Raw genomic sequence first — 16,731 nt, forward strand, 5'->3', positions numbered from 1 at the left:
TGTATCTGGCAACTCGTGTGTACTTTTTCAACATTTGTAGGTGTAGGAGAAGGTTTATTTTCTTTTTACAGTTTAGGAATCATATTTCACAGACACAACTATCCAAAGTTACACGAGTTACAAATCCAGTATTACACACGCACAGATACTTTTACACACACACAGATATTTTGAGACTATTTTCACTCCATAATGTTGCTGCATGTCACTGATGACTCAGCATGTGTTGCGCAGGTCCTGTTCTCCAACTAACTCACAGGAATGACTCAGCTTCTTATTAAGCACAAACCAAAAACCTTTTAGAGCTTCTCTTCAGATATCAGACAGCATTTTACAGCAAAACCTTTTAATATTCTGCAACTCAATTTACCTTGAGGCCTAAGCATATCAATTGTTTCAACTTTTTTTTAGATTATCAGTATATCTAGATGGGTTTCTGTGGTTTTTAATTTTCTAATCCAATGGTCCCTTCTGTTTTGCAAGGTAACCAGAATAGGACATCCACATACTTGCCTACTGTTTTCCACTGGCTCTTGTTATACCCATCAAGATTTGATATACAGAAGAGAGAAAATTGTTTGTGCAAAATCAGTAGAGACAGTATTGACTCAGGATACTGAATTTTGATGCATGCCTCACATTTCAGATTTCTATTCATTAAATATGTTTAAATTATTAATGGTTACTATTTTGTGAAAATGTATAGTGTGGAAGGTATTTTAGTGGCTAAAAACATGTGGCTACTGTTTGGCTGTTTATCTGCAGGCCACTGACTTCCTGTTCCAGCTCTTTGCTGCTGCTGTCATCTCCTGGGGTGACCACTTCATGCCCCTCCTCTTTGGCATCAGGGCCCAATGGTTCCCATGGCAACCAGACTCCAAGCCTCCAGTGCTAGAGCACGGTTTGTACGGGTCACTTTCATTCAGCGAGCTCGCTCTGCCGCAGTGCATGCTGGGAGTGTCACACAGCCTGCCACTGCTGCTAGGCAAAGAGCCATGGAGCAGCCAGACACACAAGGTGAGAGGTAATAGGTCAGGTGACTTACTGCTGGCTTTAGGTTATAGGTCCAACATGACAACCGTGTGCGTGGGTGTGTGTGTGTTTCAGTTTATCGACTGGCTTCTCAGCATAACAGAAGGTCCTGAAGAGAATCTGTCAGCTGTCACCATCAGCACAGCCAGAGGTGCAGCACGTTTCATTCCTCCACCTGTTTACGGCTCAGGTCTCCTGCAGCTGCTTCTGTACAGTTAGTCCGTTTATACTTCCTGATGCACTCACATTTTTTCCTAAAAGTGAGTGAAAGTAAACAGACATAACCCAAACAGAAGAGTCATTCTAAAAGACAACTTTGTTTGCAACTCAAGGCTTTGAGTTGCAAACAAATTATTTTTACATTTAGAAATAATAAATGTGTAAGTTTATACTCCATTGGACTTTTCCTTTTTAAATTACACTGATAGCTTTTTACTTCATGGTTGTAGGTTTATTGTTTTTTCCTTCTTGTGATTCTGAAACAAATGTCTCAAGTGGGTGATTTTTATCATAGGTTGACTCGTTGGTATTAGAACTGCCTTGAACTGGAACAAGTAGGAGTGTAACACACACCCAGCTCAGATACTGGCTTCAGGAGAGCAAGACCAGACTCTCAGGTTTTTGATTCTCACAATATTAGAAAATCTTGTGATGACAATAATATAAGTAATGATTCCGACAATCAGATCAGGTGTGATATCTGCTTGTTTTCTTCCTTCCTCTCTTTCTAATGTGAGCTTCCTGCTCTATCACTTCCACCTCTTAGTGTCAATATAGGTTTTTTTTTTACTGGTAGTCGGCTTTAATGTGAGATATAGAATCTTACAGTTGCATTTGTTGCAGTACCACCTTGTTGAATACTTGAATACTTTGTCATGACTGTTGAACTAAAATACAACATAAACTTCAATGAGATGGTGCAATGAATACAATAGACATAAAAAATTATATATAACATATAAACATACCTTGCTGGCAAACCCTTCTTTAGAGGTTAAAATGAAGTCTTTATGACTAATCTCCAGTACTCATTACACTGCTCTACTTAAACTGGAATTTTCTGCTGACACTTGTTGTTCTCCTCATATCTCACCAAGGGGGTTCATCTCTCTTAGGTGCCCCAGTGGAACAAACATCCTGAATATTAGTTCCTACTTAAAACTTTCCTAAATAAATGTCCTAATAACACAAAGAAAATTCCTAATGCAAAATAAAACACATTAACTAACATTTAGCATTTTGGTAGTTTCAAAACTTGTAAAATATATTAGTCTGGTATTGTGATATATGCACAATATGTAGTGAGACCCTACCCAGAGGTCATTCCATGACTTTTTGTCCAACCCGGGAGATTTTTTTTACCATCTTTGAGAGCAGCCTAGATGTCCAGATTTACTTAGGCTATTTTAACATTTTATTTTAAATTATCATCTCCAGCAGATGAAGGCACATATTTAAGAAACAGAAAATTTGATTTATCTTCTAAGCTTATGTGATTTTTTTCTTTTTTTTCTGGGATTTAAAGTTCAGAGTTAGACTTAATAACGAAGCCCAATTCTGAACTCCAGTAAAGTGAGATTTACTTTATTGGAGTAAATTTGACTTCACATAGATGGAGCCCCCTGATTGCAGGTAGTAGAAGGTTTCCATGGGAACTTGTACAAATCACCTGATTGAACATCAGTTAGACCTTTCTGATATAAAGAGTGATTTGTAATGTTTAGAATGGTTTATTCATTCTGCTGTCCATCTGACCATCCATCTGACCATCCATGTTCTGATCTGGTTCCAGCTGCTCTCCTGGGTCTGAAGTCGTCCGCCGAGTTCAAGAAGAAAGCCGTGTGGACCAGAGCTTTCAGCTGGTAGTTCAGAGGATCCATGGTACAAATATGGTAACGTTTGTACACAACATCTGTCCTACTTGGTGAAAGAAACTTGAGTGGAAACTGCTGCTGTGTTGCTCTTTGTTCAGTCATGAGTTCAGTCAGAAACTTGTCTTCATTAAACTACTTCAAAAATCTGACATTTCTTTTTTCCTTTTGTGCAATCTGAAATGTTCGTTTGATAAATCAGACGGTTTGAAAACAGAGTCATCCCGTTGTCCCTGAAGAATCCAACTCTGAGTCATTTCTGTTTCTTCCTCTTGTAGCGTTTCTCCAGATGGTGTTTCCTCTCCTTCAGCAGCTGCCAGACTGTTACCGAGCCTCCTACATGAAACACCAGCACAGCTGCTGTTAGAAAGGCTGGCTCAGGGTTTTATCTCCAACTCTTTTTTTTTGATCAAATACTTTTTATTGTATTTTTATGTAAACACAAAGCAATAGCAAAGACACATACACCACAGAAATCCCTCCCATACCGGATCTATTATCCTGATTTATACCCGTGTTATACTCATAACAGCCAAGTTTTGTGCATAAATGATACAACCAATATATGATGGGTGTGTTGAAGCAGGGGAGCATCTAAAACGTGCATGTCTGTGTTCCTTGAGGACCAGTGTTGGGAAATACTGATTTCGAGAAACCATTGAACCTAATATTCAGTGGCCTGCAGATAAACAGCCAAACAGTAACTACAGACAAAGTTCCCTAGAGAGGAAAATTGAGTACCTAGAGAGAACTCACATATACACAGAGATGACATGATAATCCCAAAGCAGAAAGAGCCCAGGCTGGAATTGAACCCAGCACCTTCTTGCTGCTAGGCAACAGAGCTCTCAACTGCAGCTCCTGTTTGCAATCATTCTGAGATTCCAAGGGAAACCTCATCAGAGATATCTCTGATCTGAAACATAATCCAGGAGAATCTTCAAAGAAAATCAGGAATGGATTCTAATGTCCATCAGAGCCCATCAGTTATATCTTTATAACAGAGAACATTTGAGATGGAATGAAGATTAAATGTCAGAAAAGTGAAAACAACATAATGAAGGCCCCATGCAGTGTGTGTGTTTTCAGTTGGACTGCTTTCTTTCCTTACCCACAGCGAGAAGCGGCAGGTAGAGCAGCAGCAGGGAGGGCAGGTGGGGGGCTGACGGTTCCAGGTACAGCAGCGCCTCATAAATAATGACACCTGGAGAACAGAGAGAACTGGCCTCAGCTGCTGCTCATCAGAACACCTAGTGTGTAGTTGATCAGTAGCTCACATTCAAGGTTTTATAAAACCATTCATGCCCTTATGATACCCAATTTTCAACATCCTTTACAAAAGGGAAAGTGTGGCTGTACATTTGTTTCCAGACAGTATTCTGTAGAACGGGGTGTCCAAAGTGCGGTTGAGGGGCCATTGGCAGCCTTTGGACTTTTATTCAAGATTGGCTTCCCCAGCAAAGGTGGTGGAAGGAGATTGTGATTACTTCATTTGGACAAAATTAGTTAGGTACAACACATAATAAATCTGACTGCATTGATCCAGTGACTTTTATTCTGAAGCAGACTTTAATGCACCCAAATTTGCATTTAAATAATTTATTAAGCTTGACCAAACACATAGACAGATTTTATTGCCATTCAACTGGCAATGTACAAATTGAAAGAAATTTCATTGCAAGGCTCCAATAATAAATAAATAAATAATAAAAGGATCAATATGGCTGGAAATGGCTGCTGTATAATGTACAGCAGCCAGAAACAGTGACCCACATTCTGTTCTTGTACTGAGAATATATTGAATTTTTGTATATACTTTTTCCAATGGAGTCCCGTATAATGGTCAAGCTGGATGCCTTTCTTTCAGTGAGAAAGAAAGGCAGGTTTTGCCTCAACATTGACCTCTTTCCTACAAAAATGTTAACTACTTTTTTCATTAAAATTCTGCATAATTTAATGTACAGCAGGTAAAAAACTGAACATTTTTTGTAGAGTTGGCTTTTAAAAAAGTTATAGTTTTTATCCTCGTACTGTAGCCCTGTACTTTTAACTTGCTGATTTTGGCCCATGGGGCTGAAGATGTTTTTCGTAGCATCTGATTGGCAGAAGTTTTGCCACAGATTCTCAGTTGTATTTCAATCTGGACTGTAAATAGGCCATTTTAAAACAACTGGCTAGATGTCCGGGGTGGTGGAACCTCTGCCTTAGTCCCAGGTCTTCTGCATTTTCCTTTTGCTTCATATTCACAAATTTGTGAACATCACAGAGTAACACAAATTTGTGTTACTCTGTGATGTAAAGTGAAGAACAATGAAGTTCCTGGTTGTAATGTGACAACATGTGAAACGTTTTAGGAGACATCATGATTTTCAAGGCACAGCATGCATTCAGAGTTCTGAAGCAGACTCACCTTCAATGACAACTGACAGGATGTATAAGGGGATCCAAAGAGAGTAACGGCTCCACAACATGGCGACAGAAGGTCTTTCCATAACACACAGAAGTTCGTGAGGGTACCTGAAGTACAGACAACACACAATATGTGACAAGCCACATGGACATGCAGTGTGTTGCACTCTTTGACATAAGGGAAGTGTGTTTGGACATTACAGTTGGCAATATCCTCTTTAGTTGTATTTCTACACAAATCCACTTCCTCTAATTGTGCTTTAACTGAAGGAAGCAGAGTTAAATTCCAGCCAGCATCAGAAAGTGACATTGTTGTTTTTTAACCAAGGCACAACAGCACAAAACAAAAACTAATTTAGGGTTAGCAAGCAGCATCCCCAAAAGCCTCTGAACCTTTGTAAAAACAGACCTCCAAGTTTTGATCTGAAAGTGTAGTAGGTGTGGGAAGAAAACAAATGGACCGATGATACTGAGGTGATTTTAACTTACATGGATTATAACTAGACATTGCTAAGAAAATCCTTCTGGCTCAGAAACTACAATAGACATAAACTGTGGAGGCTTATTACATTAAATGTGGCAACAAATGTCATTCAAGATAAGAATGCTCTTGTTTTATGAAGTTGTGCTTGCAGCATGGTTGCATGATGCATCTACATTTGCAAAATTTTAAACATCTACTATTACTATTAGCTAGGAATGGAAATGTGAAAACAGCTCCAATTAATTCTTTTGATTTGGAAATAATAAACTGACATCATGTACAAAGAGACAATGTTATAAATGTGGAACAGAGATATTATGTGACAAAGAAAACAAAATACTGTTTATTTTTTTTAACTAAGTATCACAGATAAAGTAATAAGCATGTCTGCACAGTTACAATTATAGCAAATAATATACTGATATTATGAATAATATACTTTTTGCTTTTGGTTTCTGCAGCCTTAAATTAGGTTTGAGTAGCTCAAAGAATATAGAATGTGTGTACTTATAGTGTGAAGAGTGCAACTAACTGACCAATTTTTATGTGCAAAATTGAACAAATGCCTATTTACTACAAACATCTTCTCACTTTTACTTTGAAAGATCTGAGTGAAACAGGCTTGGTGCTCATAAGATATGTGACTGGCTGTTGGCTCACCGTAAGAGGTCCAGTATATTCCACAGGAAAAACTGCACACACACCACTGGCTTACTTTGGATCTCTTCAAACATGATGACCATAATCAGCAGAATGTTTTTCTCAATCACCTAACCAAAGAAATCATGATGAAACCAGAGACTGGTTAGAATCAAAAAGACATCAACAAAGAGGTGAACTGCTGCACACACTTGGATGAAGCGAGGAAGGAGCCTAGCCTTCTCGATGCCGTCTGCGATGTGGAAGATCTCCAGGATGGAGAGCAGCTGGCACAGGCTCATCACAAAACCCACAGAGTAAAATGTGTCTGCCAGAGCATCTGCAACAATTGCAAAAGGCAATTAAACTAGAGAAACATCTGAGAGTCTTACTTTCACTCAGAAGTGAAACTACTACTTTCACTCAGAAGTGCACTTGTGAGTGAAAGTCGCACTCACAAGTGTGACTAAAGGTACAGCTTTACTGTACCTAATAAAGTTGTACCTTTATTAGGTACAGCTTACTAAAACCCTCTTTGGATATAAGCAGTTTACTTTTAAAACTTCTTATATTGGGTTGAGATTTGGTGACTGTGGAAGCCTTTGAAGTACATGAATTCATTGTCATTTTGAGATAAGCTGGTCTTTATAACATTATCCTGCTGGAAGCAACTATTAGAAGATGTGTACACTAGTCATAGTCATGAAAGGGTGGACATGTTCAGTAACAATACGCAGGTAGGCTGTGGAGTTTAAACAATGATCAATAGTCATTCCCAGTCAGCGTGGTTTTGCCCAATAAAGTTGCAATAGAAGTTGCCCCCAGTACTTTTAAATTGTTTGTTTGGGAGCATTTTGTGTTTCCAGTAGAAATGAGAAACGGCAACAGAGTGACAGACAAGACATGAACAATATGTAAACACTTCAAGAATATATTACTGTGCACTGTGACTAACACTAGCACAATGCAAAGAGACCTTCAGGACCATCACAAGTGAAGAAATGACCAACACTGCAGACGTGCTGAAAAATATTTTTGCATCTCAGCTTCCACACTCATGTGCGTGCTGCAGCAATAACAACATAGATTGGCATTTTTATTGCAACCTATATGAGGCCATTTTCTGTTATGGAAAATCTGGGATTTAGAAGACTTCTTAATACTTTAGAAGCTTTAGAGCTCAAGGCCAGAGTTGTTGGCTATGACAAGTGCAGGACGCTTGTCGCTTGCTGACCGGCATTGGTGGAACTTGAAGAACTGGCGGCAGCTGAAGGGCCTTAAAATCCTCCCCTTAAGACTGGTGTATGTCTTAGACCGATGTACAGGCTCGGGAGCTGGGGAATCACAAAGTGGCACTGGGAACAGAGGCGGGTCGTTCTTGCATCTCTCAGAGGCAGGGGGCTGGAGAGAACTGTGATACTCAGGAGACTGGCAAACACTGTGAAGCTTAGGAGACTGGGTAGTCTGGAGCCCAAGAGCTAGCCGTACAACCTAGCTCCACAGCTGTGGAAACCTGGAGCCCGAGGGGCTGCTGCTGATGTAAGAATGGGTTCTGATGTTGCTGGCTGGGAATGTGGCTGGAGACGAGACTGGTGAAGGAGGTGAAGGAGTGTTTTTAGAGTGAACCCATTAAGAAGCAGGCATGTAAGTTAGAGTTGATTTTTTGTGATTTTAATGAAAAGATGAAGAAACTTGCAGATAAAGGCAAAAAAGGAACACGACCATGAAGTCCAGGGGGCACCGACAATGGGGATCAGACTGGAAAGATGACAAAGATGAGAGGATACTAATGAGTCAGAAACAAAGGCTTAAATAATGGGGAGGTTGAATGCTGAACAAAATACCTCTGCTGATTGCAGGTTTGGTTGGAGGGAGAGAGAAGGTGGCACAAGGGGCAAGGAAGTGTACACAGAGAAAAGGGAAGTAATTCTAACACTACAGATTAACTTGACTAAAGAAACATAATAATCTACCACTACAAAGAATAACTATAATAATTAAATATAACTAGAAACACTAAGAACTGAACTAAAGGAAAACAGGAACAAGACAGATTTAACCAAAATAAGAAAGTAACACAAAATAATAATAAAAGTAGAATGAAATCATACTACAAAACAACCTAAATGACCAGGATCTAACAATATCCTTATTTGCATTTATTGTGAAGGCAAAACATTTGTAAAGAACATAAAGAAAATGAATAGTTTACTTATTTTTTAGTTCTTTTTTATATATGTTCAGTTTTTCGAAGTTAGGTGTGAATGTCATATTTCTTTATGAAAATTTAGAAGGCCATACATAGCTGAAGCTCTGCTCCATAGTCTGAAGAGATTCAATAAATCAGAAAAAGAGACATATCAGTTGAATTTGTGACAAAACTTCTAAATATATGTAATGAAAGTCTTTTTTGCAGCATAAATTTGATCTTGTTGTCTTGAAACTGTTGTTAAAATGTTGTTCAGTCTTAGTCTTGTTTTGGTGAACTAAATATTGTGTCTCGTCTTGTGGGTTTTAGGTATCGTTCATTACACTCCTGTTAGATGAAAGATATTATTATGAATACAATGACTGTAGTAGGTTGGAGCAAAATTTCCTGTTTTTATTTTTCAAACCATTCTGAGTAAACCTGAAAGATGGCTGTGAATATACTGCTAAATTGTCTTTGATTTCCTTAGTTTGGGACATCAGAGATCTGCCAATAATTATGAGAAACCAATCTTATCCACCAATCTTATCTACCTTATCAAAGGTATGAAAATCAGCCACTGTTTTCTTCTGCTCTGCCATGAGATAGGACTGACTGACAGATCCACCAGGTCACGTCTATGGAGCACAATTAATAATACTCACCCCACTGTTGACAACTTAGAGATTTTGTCATTAAATTTACCAACTTTTAGACAAAAAATTGGTATCAACCAAATTCGGAATCAGCAACTCCAGGCTTTTTCATGATCAGTGATTAACCAGAAAACTATAATCCATCCACCTCTTGTGAAAATTCCAATAGATTAGTAGGTTCTAAAATTACCAAACCATCTCGCCTGATGCCAACAACCATCATTCTGATCTTCAGTTTGATTTTTCAGAAAAATATTTGCTGTATTTTGCTAAATTAACAACTGCAAACAAAAAAGGAAACAATAAAAATTTAAACAAGCATCCTCCTGTAAATGTTGGGATTTAAAGGCTTCCTCAGGCTGGTTTTCTTCTGCTAAACAACCTGCAGTTTTAGTTATCTGCATTTCCCCGGTGAAGGCCAAGAGCTATCAGTAATCCAGAACTTCTTTCATAAAAATAAGCTTCAATTTATTTCTAGTTAGTCTGCACTCCAACATAATTACCTCCCTCTTTTTCTTTAGATTAATGTTAGTTCAGGTCAGTATTATTTCCACAGGAACCTTTTTATGTAAATGGGTTGCATTTATATACAGTTTTAAACAGTTAAATATATCCATTTGATAAATTTCAGCTCATTCTAATGTAGCAGATTCACATTCAAATCCAGTACAGTTTAGTTTCCCATTCCACAGTAACAATCCCAGGACAGGAAGACTTGCCTGTCCAAGGAAACCATTCAATTCAATCTTCCTTGAACCTATCTGCCACCCTAAGCAAGTACTTGGCAACAGTGGAAAATAGCACCTATTACCTATTAACACCTATTACATATTAACAAGAAGAAACCACCAACAGAAGCTCTATTTGATAAAACGATTGTTGCAGAGTTCAGTCACTTTCATTCCAGCTGTGTTGCTCATCACCCCCCACTTTCATGATCCTGAACTGTTCAATAAACTCAATGTAAGTTAGTGGGGAAACCAGCAAGCCTGGTGCTGACAGCGCCGTTTGGCTTCAATCAGATAGATCCAGCTTCCTGTTGGGAATAGATGGTGACCTCTTCAATTCAAACCGTAGAACAACAATGTAACCTGCAACAAGCTCTGGAGAAGCTTTCAGCATTCATGTTGGAGGACAGAAATGCAGCAGGATGATCATATTTTATTTTTTTTAACTTACCTTGACCAAAGGTAAAAAATCTTGCGATGGTGTTAGCCAGGATCCATGTGTGACCACAGAATTGGAACAAGTTATAGGAGAAAATGTAGACCAGCCTAAAGCTGTACCTGCAGGAGAAGAAGTCACAAAGATATTTAGTTCTAAAGACTTTATAATACTCAGATACACCGGATTGATTTCGAATTGGAGTCAACTGTGAGATGCTTTATAAGATGTATCCTTGTTTGTATCTTCTAGCACCTCTTATCTCTCTCCATTTAAACTCGATTCTGAAATGTCCATTCTGCTGGAACCGGACAGTTTATTGTTGAAACATCACAGGTTGATGCTTCAGGCATTTATGTGATGCTCTTATGAGATTTCAACAATAAAATCTTAAGCTGAACATTATTAAAGACCTTGGATTGATCAACATTTTTAACCTTGTACAGACAGTGGGTTTTATGTCTGCTTATGGCCTGTTGATGCTGGTGGTTCACACTGAACAAAAGTGTGATAGGAGGGACTGTTGAGAAAGAAAATCTAATTTGGAGAGAGGTCAGAAGCATACGCAGAGATTATGACAAACATCATCCTCAACAGTCTAACAATCTTAACTGATAATATGTAATGCATAAATAATGGATCTATGTCGGACAGGATACATGTTCACCTTATGGACTAACCCACGACCTGCTGACATACTGCATAAAACGTCTCACTTTGCAGTAATTGTCTTTTCTCTGCAGAGCTGAGCCATTATGTGAGCATAATATTTATCAATCACCATTTGTTTTCATAAATTACTCTGAAAGAATCAGAAGGCTCACATCTTCCTTACTTAAACAAATGTTTTCATAACTTCACAGCAGGGGTGGCCAATCATTGGCCAAGTGGCCTCATAAGATCAAGCACTTTCCCTCCAAAACAGGTGGTGGCAGCAGTTATAATATCAATATACTTCTGTATCTATTAACATAACAAGGCCTTTAAAAAATTATCTATCTTTAGTAACTTATTTTGAGAATACGGATGTTCTGCGAAATGGCTCTGGTGTCGATCAGTTGTTGGTCACCTTTGAGTGAGCAACAGTCCCATCCTGGCCACCTCTATGAAAATTCTCTGACTCCGCTGTCTGCTGTGAGAACGACCAGTGAGGATATATCAGAAGGAACTGCTAAACTGATGCTTTTAACTCTGCAACATCTCCTTCTTCTGAGCCTTAAAGGGCACATATTGTCATTTTATAGCACAGTCAAGTAATTATGTTATCTTCAGTTGTCATAAAAATTTTGTATATGACTGTAAAGAAGTTTGACTTTGTAATTTAATGTCTTGAAATTGGGCCTCTGTCTCTTTAAGAACTCCTGCTCTTTCTGAAACATGCCTTCAGGAACACAACATGGCTCCTCTATTAAGACTTAACAACGTTTTTACCAGCATTTCACTGAGAAGTAGCTCCTCTGATGAGCTCAGCAGATGCTCAGTTCCACCAGGTGTTTGCTTATTGCTGCTCGGTAGTCCAAAGGAGCTGAGAGGGGGATTTGTGAGATGGAAACTCTGAAGCTTGAAACAGCAACTCTGAGGAGGAGCTGCAGGTCCATGAAGATTAAAGGATTTGTCAAACATGCCTGAAAGAATCAAGGCAGTTCTCTAGTGGTGTTTTTGATGAGGAAATAATTTTATAACATGATGTAAAGTTCAAAAAAGTCAATTTTACATCACACTGCCCCTTTAAAGAATGAACTGCTAACTTCCATCTGTGCCCTGGTGTGCTTTTTAATTTGCTGGAAATGAGTTATGAGACATAAAAGGTTTTCCACCATCAACCCAAAACAGTGAGATAAGAGCAGTCATGTGGGAGGGTGCTCATAGTAAGTGAAATTTGACAGGACAACAGTTTGTTTTGATTAACTTTAACTGACAGTAATGCAATCAGCTGATTGGATATTTAAAGGGGATTTAAAGGGAACGTGTCTTGGCCAGGTCTGGAAGGGTTGGCAACCTGCTGTTGGTCTTTCACACCCACTTTGCCACACTGACTCCAGAAAGTCCTGGTTATCAGGATTTCGAATTTGCCACATTCTATGGATAAGGATCATGCTGCCCCTGCCTCTCAGAAGTGTGTTGAGTTAATGTGTGCAATAATTATTCATGGTGAAGCTGCAGTGCAGTCATGGGAAAAGAAAGGGCTCCTTACTTCAGCTGAGCAGTTTTACATATCAGGACATATTAAAACATGATCTGGTCTGTATTAGGTTCAACATTTTTAGGGTTCTCCAATGATAAATGGAAAAACACAGCAGATTTCACACTGTCATTATTTATTAAACAAAGATAAAACCAAAATGGAAAAGCTGTGTGAGGAAAAAGTTGCCACTACAACAGGAAGTAATTGGCAGTTATATTATGAGGCAATTTCCAAAGAATATCAAGTCCAATATTCTACCGTTGGAAGGATGTACAATTGACAATATTCCCAGGAGTGGATGTCCCAGCAAATTTATCCCAAAGTCAGAAAATGCTCAAAAAATGACAAAAACTCTAAATGTTAATGTACTAGCAGTGGCGTTAGAAAAAGATCCAATAGGCATGGCGGGTGTGGGAGAGTTGAAGAAAAAAGTTTCTCTTAGGTTTATAAATTTGCATCTGATTGAAGAACAAGTTTACTGGAATTGTATTGTTTGGAAAAGTTTGTTCCAAATACACATTTGGAATAAAAAATGTGATCCAGAGGTAAATTAAAGTTACAGTGGGCTCATGGTTTTAACGAGGTGAGGGAAAACAGCCACATAGCTTAAAAAACAGAATACTTGAGATCACCTCTATAAATGCTTATAACTGCAAATTTCAGTAGTTCAAGCACCAAATGTTTTAATATGCAGTAATGCATGGAAACAGTTTTAGCACTACCTTAGAAGCTAACAGCAACTGTCTTCCATATTGTTCGTCTTGGAGGTTCAGCCAATCAGCACCAAAGAAAATGACTGGCACTAATTGATTGGCTGTTTTTCAAAGACCAACCAATACCGTGTCAGGTAGAGTAGGTGTTTCAGCTTCCAAAGCAATTTTCCTTTGATTATAGACCTTATGAAAAAAATCAGAAAATAGACAAAAGGCCTTCTGGGAGTCCAGTTCTGTTTGGGCCAAGCAGACACCACCAGGGGGCAGTACACGGTGGACATCACATAAACAACTGGACATCAGTCATTCTGATCAATTATGTCAGGGGAGAAATGAGTGCTAGACTCATATTCACTCAGTGGGAAGAGCTCTAGACTGGCTCCCTGAGGTCTGGGAGCTTCTGCTGTTGATGCAGCTGCTGGTGATGATAGTAAAAGTTTTCTTCTCTGCCTGGCCTTCTGCTGCTCCTCTACTGTTAATTGCCCTTCTATGAGAATGGGAGGAATCTGTCAGCTTCGACTGTGTGCCTTTCACCTTTAACCTCCCAGAGATGTTTCCAGATAGGTGATGTAAGCTTACACAAGTATGGGTCATTATGTGAAAGTGGAAACCAATCAATAAAATCCACTAAAACATGCAAATCACCCCCATGCTAAACACTCTAAAAATAAAAAAAACATGTAATACAAATAGAAGTGCACCGATTGCAGTTTTCTGGATCACCGATCTTGAAAAAGCCTGACCTATTGATTCCGATTTTGGCCAATACTGATGTTCTTCTCTGAACATCATTAAGTATAGTGACAGAGTAGGCACATTGGTGACAGTTGGGTGACCTGCTAGGCGGGATGGTCGGTCAGTCAGTCTCTCATGGGCAGCTGAGCAGAAAGAGACAGGGGCTGATTTTCAGACCTTTGTGGAGGAAGAGCATCAGCTGATAACCCAAAATTAAGGAAATCAGAGAAGTTTCACCATCTGACAAAGCCAAAGGCACAAAGACCTAATAACAGCTGTTGGCACTGTTGCATGGTGGTGAAGGCATGGTGATTTGGGTGTTTTTTAACCTTAGGACATGCAGAGCTGGCAGTCTTTGAGTGGACCAAGAAATCCTCTGACTCAATGTGAGCTGATGCTTTGCCCACGTTTCAAGAATGGCTGAGAAAAAGAGTAGCGTTGTTGAAATAGCTCTGCCAAAGTCCATTCCCCAACATGATTGAAATATTGACGAGTGGAATGAAATTCCTCTGACAAAATCAGAGTGTAGAACTTGTTGTATTTTAGATCTATTAACATTTAGAACAAAAGCCAGATCATTTTTCATTATGTCCTGATATGTGAAACTCTAAACTTATTCTATTTTTACTGTGGCTGTATGCATAAGAATAATGTCAATGGGTTTCACCAGAATAGAATAAAATGATTCTTACTGGGGAAATGCCAGTGTATTATCAGCAAATAATAATTGAAAACATAAAGAAATTTATAGAGTTGTATGCAGAGAAAAAAGCAACACAGATATGATTAAATAGAAAAATAAAGAAAATTATCAACCTAACATGCTAGATTTTCTCCATCACACTGGGTATCTCAGTGGGTGAGGTAGTGTTTCAAACCTCATCTGTAACTAATCATTTTGGTCTAAATAATTAAAATGTTATCAGGTTTCACATCATTTAATCAGCTCAAACTAACATATAAAACTTTAACATGCATTATTCTAATTGTACTAGCTCATGTTTCAGGTAGAGACTTAAAATATGTGCTGTAGAAATGTTCTATCACCACAGAAAATGTAAAAAACTATAAATGAGAAGCTTACACATAGTAAACATCATCAAACCATATTTGATCCTTTAAGTACATCTGAGTGATTTTGGAAGTATTTCATGGGTATAATCCAGTTTTCCCAGGCTGTAGTTAAGGTTCACATATGAAAAAAATCTAGATTTTTAAACGTAGTCTCCGTCGGTATAGCTGAGCATTAACTACAGCCAGTCATTTCTAAGCCCACCCTAAAGAGAACATTCCTCAGTAACTCCACTGTGACGCTCAATGTTCTCACTCACATGCTCTCGCTGATGCCTTCCTTCAAGCAGATTCTGGATCTGCTCTCAGTTCAGATATCCATGTTTCCAGTTTGAGCTTCAGTTCAGCTGATCTGATACTGCAAACAGACCAAATGCTGCAGAGCTTCCTCTGTGCTGACTGCAGCCGTTATGTCTTCACTGAGAATAGGAAGTGAGAAAATTCCATGTGCGAGCCAGGCTGTTGAATAGTCCCGGCCCCTTAAAGAAAGCTATGAAAAGACTGGCTGACAAGAACATGCAGTCCGAGTGGGGAGAGAACGGGGCGGGGACAATGGAAAATGCATGTATATGTGCAGGAATGACTCAGACACCTCCAGACGCTGACAAGAATCTAGAACTGTCACCTCGAGTTCTGGGTAGACATTTTTACAGACTTTTTTTTCAACTCAAAATGTATATATTTTTGCACAGTTTTGACTTAGTTTCTGTTGTGAATGTGTTGTTTTTTTCAACAAATAGCATTTTTTTGAGTATCTATAATCTAATTAAAGATTTATCAATTACTAAATTATTCATCCATCCATCCATCCATTATCATACACACTTATCCCTAGTGGGGTCACCATGGGTGCTGGTGCCTCCAGAGGTCAAAGAGTGAGAGACAGGTTGCCCTGGACAGGTCGCCAGTCGATAGCTAAATTATTAAAATAGTTGACAATTATTTCAATAAACAATTACTGGTAATCCAATTAATTAATTGTTTCAGCCTTAGAAACAACAGAAAAATTGCAGAGGGAAAAAGAACAATGTTCTGACAAATGTTACATAAAAATCTAAAATATGTATTTTATACTAGTCTAACCATGAAGGATACATAGAATAATAAATAATAGTAAATAAAATGTATGTCTAATTAAAGAAGGACCCCACTGTTTTGTACGGTGGAGGACCTGTAGTGCTGTGGACTTGATGCTTTTCCAGATTTCCTGGGAACCTAGTGATAATGTATGAAATCATGAACTCTTTGAAATACTAGGAGACCTTAATAACAGATTCTATGAAGGGGTCCTCACTAAGTTATTTAGACGGATAATGATCCAAAACAACCAAATCAACCCAGAAAAGGTTCATATGACTCTAAATCCTGTGAAATTAGATCTGTGGTGGGAGCTGAAGTCAAAAAGGAATCAGGGAAGAGCCAGAATGGAAGTTTGATGAAGATTGATGTTGGATTTAACATTTTTCAGAGTGAGATTATGCTAGTGGAATAATACCTGAACTGATTTTATTCTGCTAGAATAAAACTTTTTAAGTGCCAACCAATTAATCCAGGTCTGTCTTATCTTTAATATGTATCATCCAC

The 16,731-nt window shown here is 38.5% G+C and overlaps 2 protein-coding genes across 3 annotated transcripts in view; one reads left to right on the forward strand and one right to left on the reverse strand.

Moving 5' to 3' along the window:
* The window catches only part of focad (focadhesin), a 78,042-nt gene extending 74,990 nt beyond the window's left edge, over nucleotides 1-3,052 (forward strand). For both annotated transcript variants that reach the window (XM_023345616.1, XM_023345617.1), the window contains 3 exons: nucleotides 766-1,017; nucleotides 1,108-1,183; nucleotides 2,825-3,052. In XM_023345616.1, coding sequence (XP_023201384.1) covers nucleotides 766-1,017; nucleotides 1,108-1,183; nucleotides 2,825-2,898 — 402 coding nt within the window. In that variant the 3' untranslated portion in view covers nucleotides 2,899-3,052. The remainder of the gene's footprint in view (nucleotides 1-765; nucleotides 1,018-1,107; nucleotides 1,184-2,824) is intronic.
* Nucleotides 3,053-3,136: 84 nt separating this feature from the next.
* On the reverse strand, nucleotides 3,137-15,667 carry hacd4 (3-hydroxyacyl-CoA dehydratase 4). Its single transcript, XM_023345618.1, has 7 exons — nucleotides 15,408-15,667; nucleotides 10,459-10,565; nucleotides 6,648-6,775; nucleotides 6,457-6,566; nucleotides 5,314-5,420; nucleotides 4,015-4,107; nucleotides 3,137-3,239 (listed from the first exon to the last, which is right to left on the reverse strand). Coding segments are annotated over exons 1-7 (630 nt in total). The 5' UTR covers nucleotides 15,410-15,667; the 3' UTR covers nucleotides 3,137-3,156.
* Nucleotides 15,668-16,731: the final 1,064 nt, after the last annotated feature.

The sequence above is a fragment of the Xiphophorus maculatus genome, chromosome 14, assembly GCF_002775205.1.
Source record: "Xiphophorus maculatus strain JP 163 A chromosome 14, X_maculatus-5.0-male, whole genome shotgun sequence".
NCBI classification, from domain to species: domain Eukaryota; kingdom Metazoa; phylum Chordata; class Actinopteri; order Cyprinodontiformes; family Poeciliidae; genus Xiphophorus; species Xiphophorus maculatus.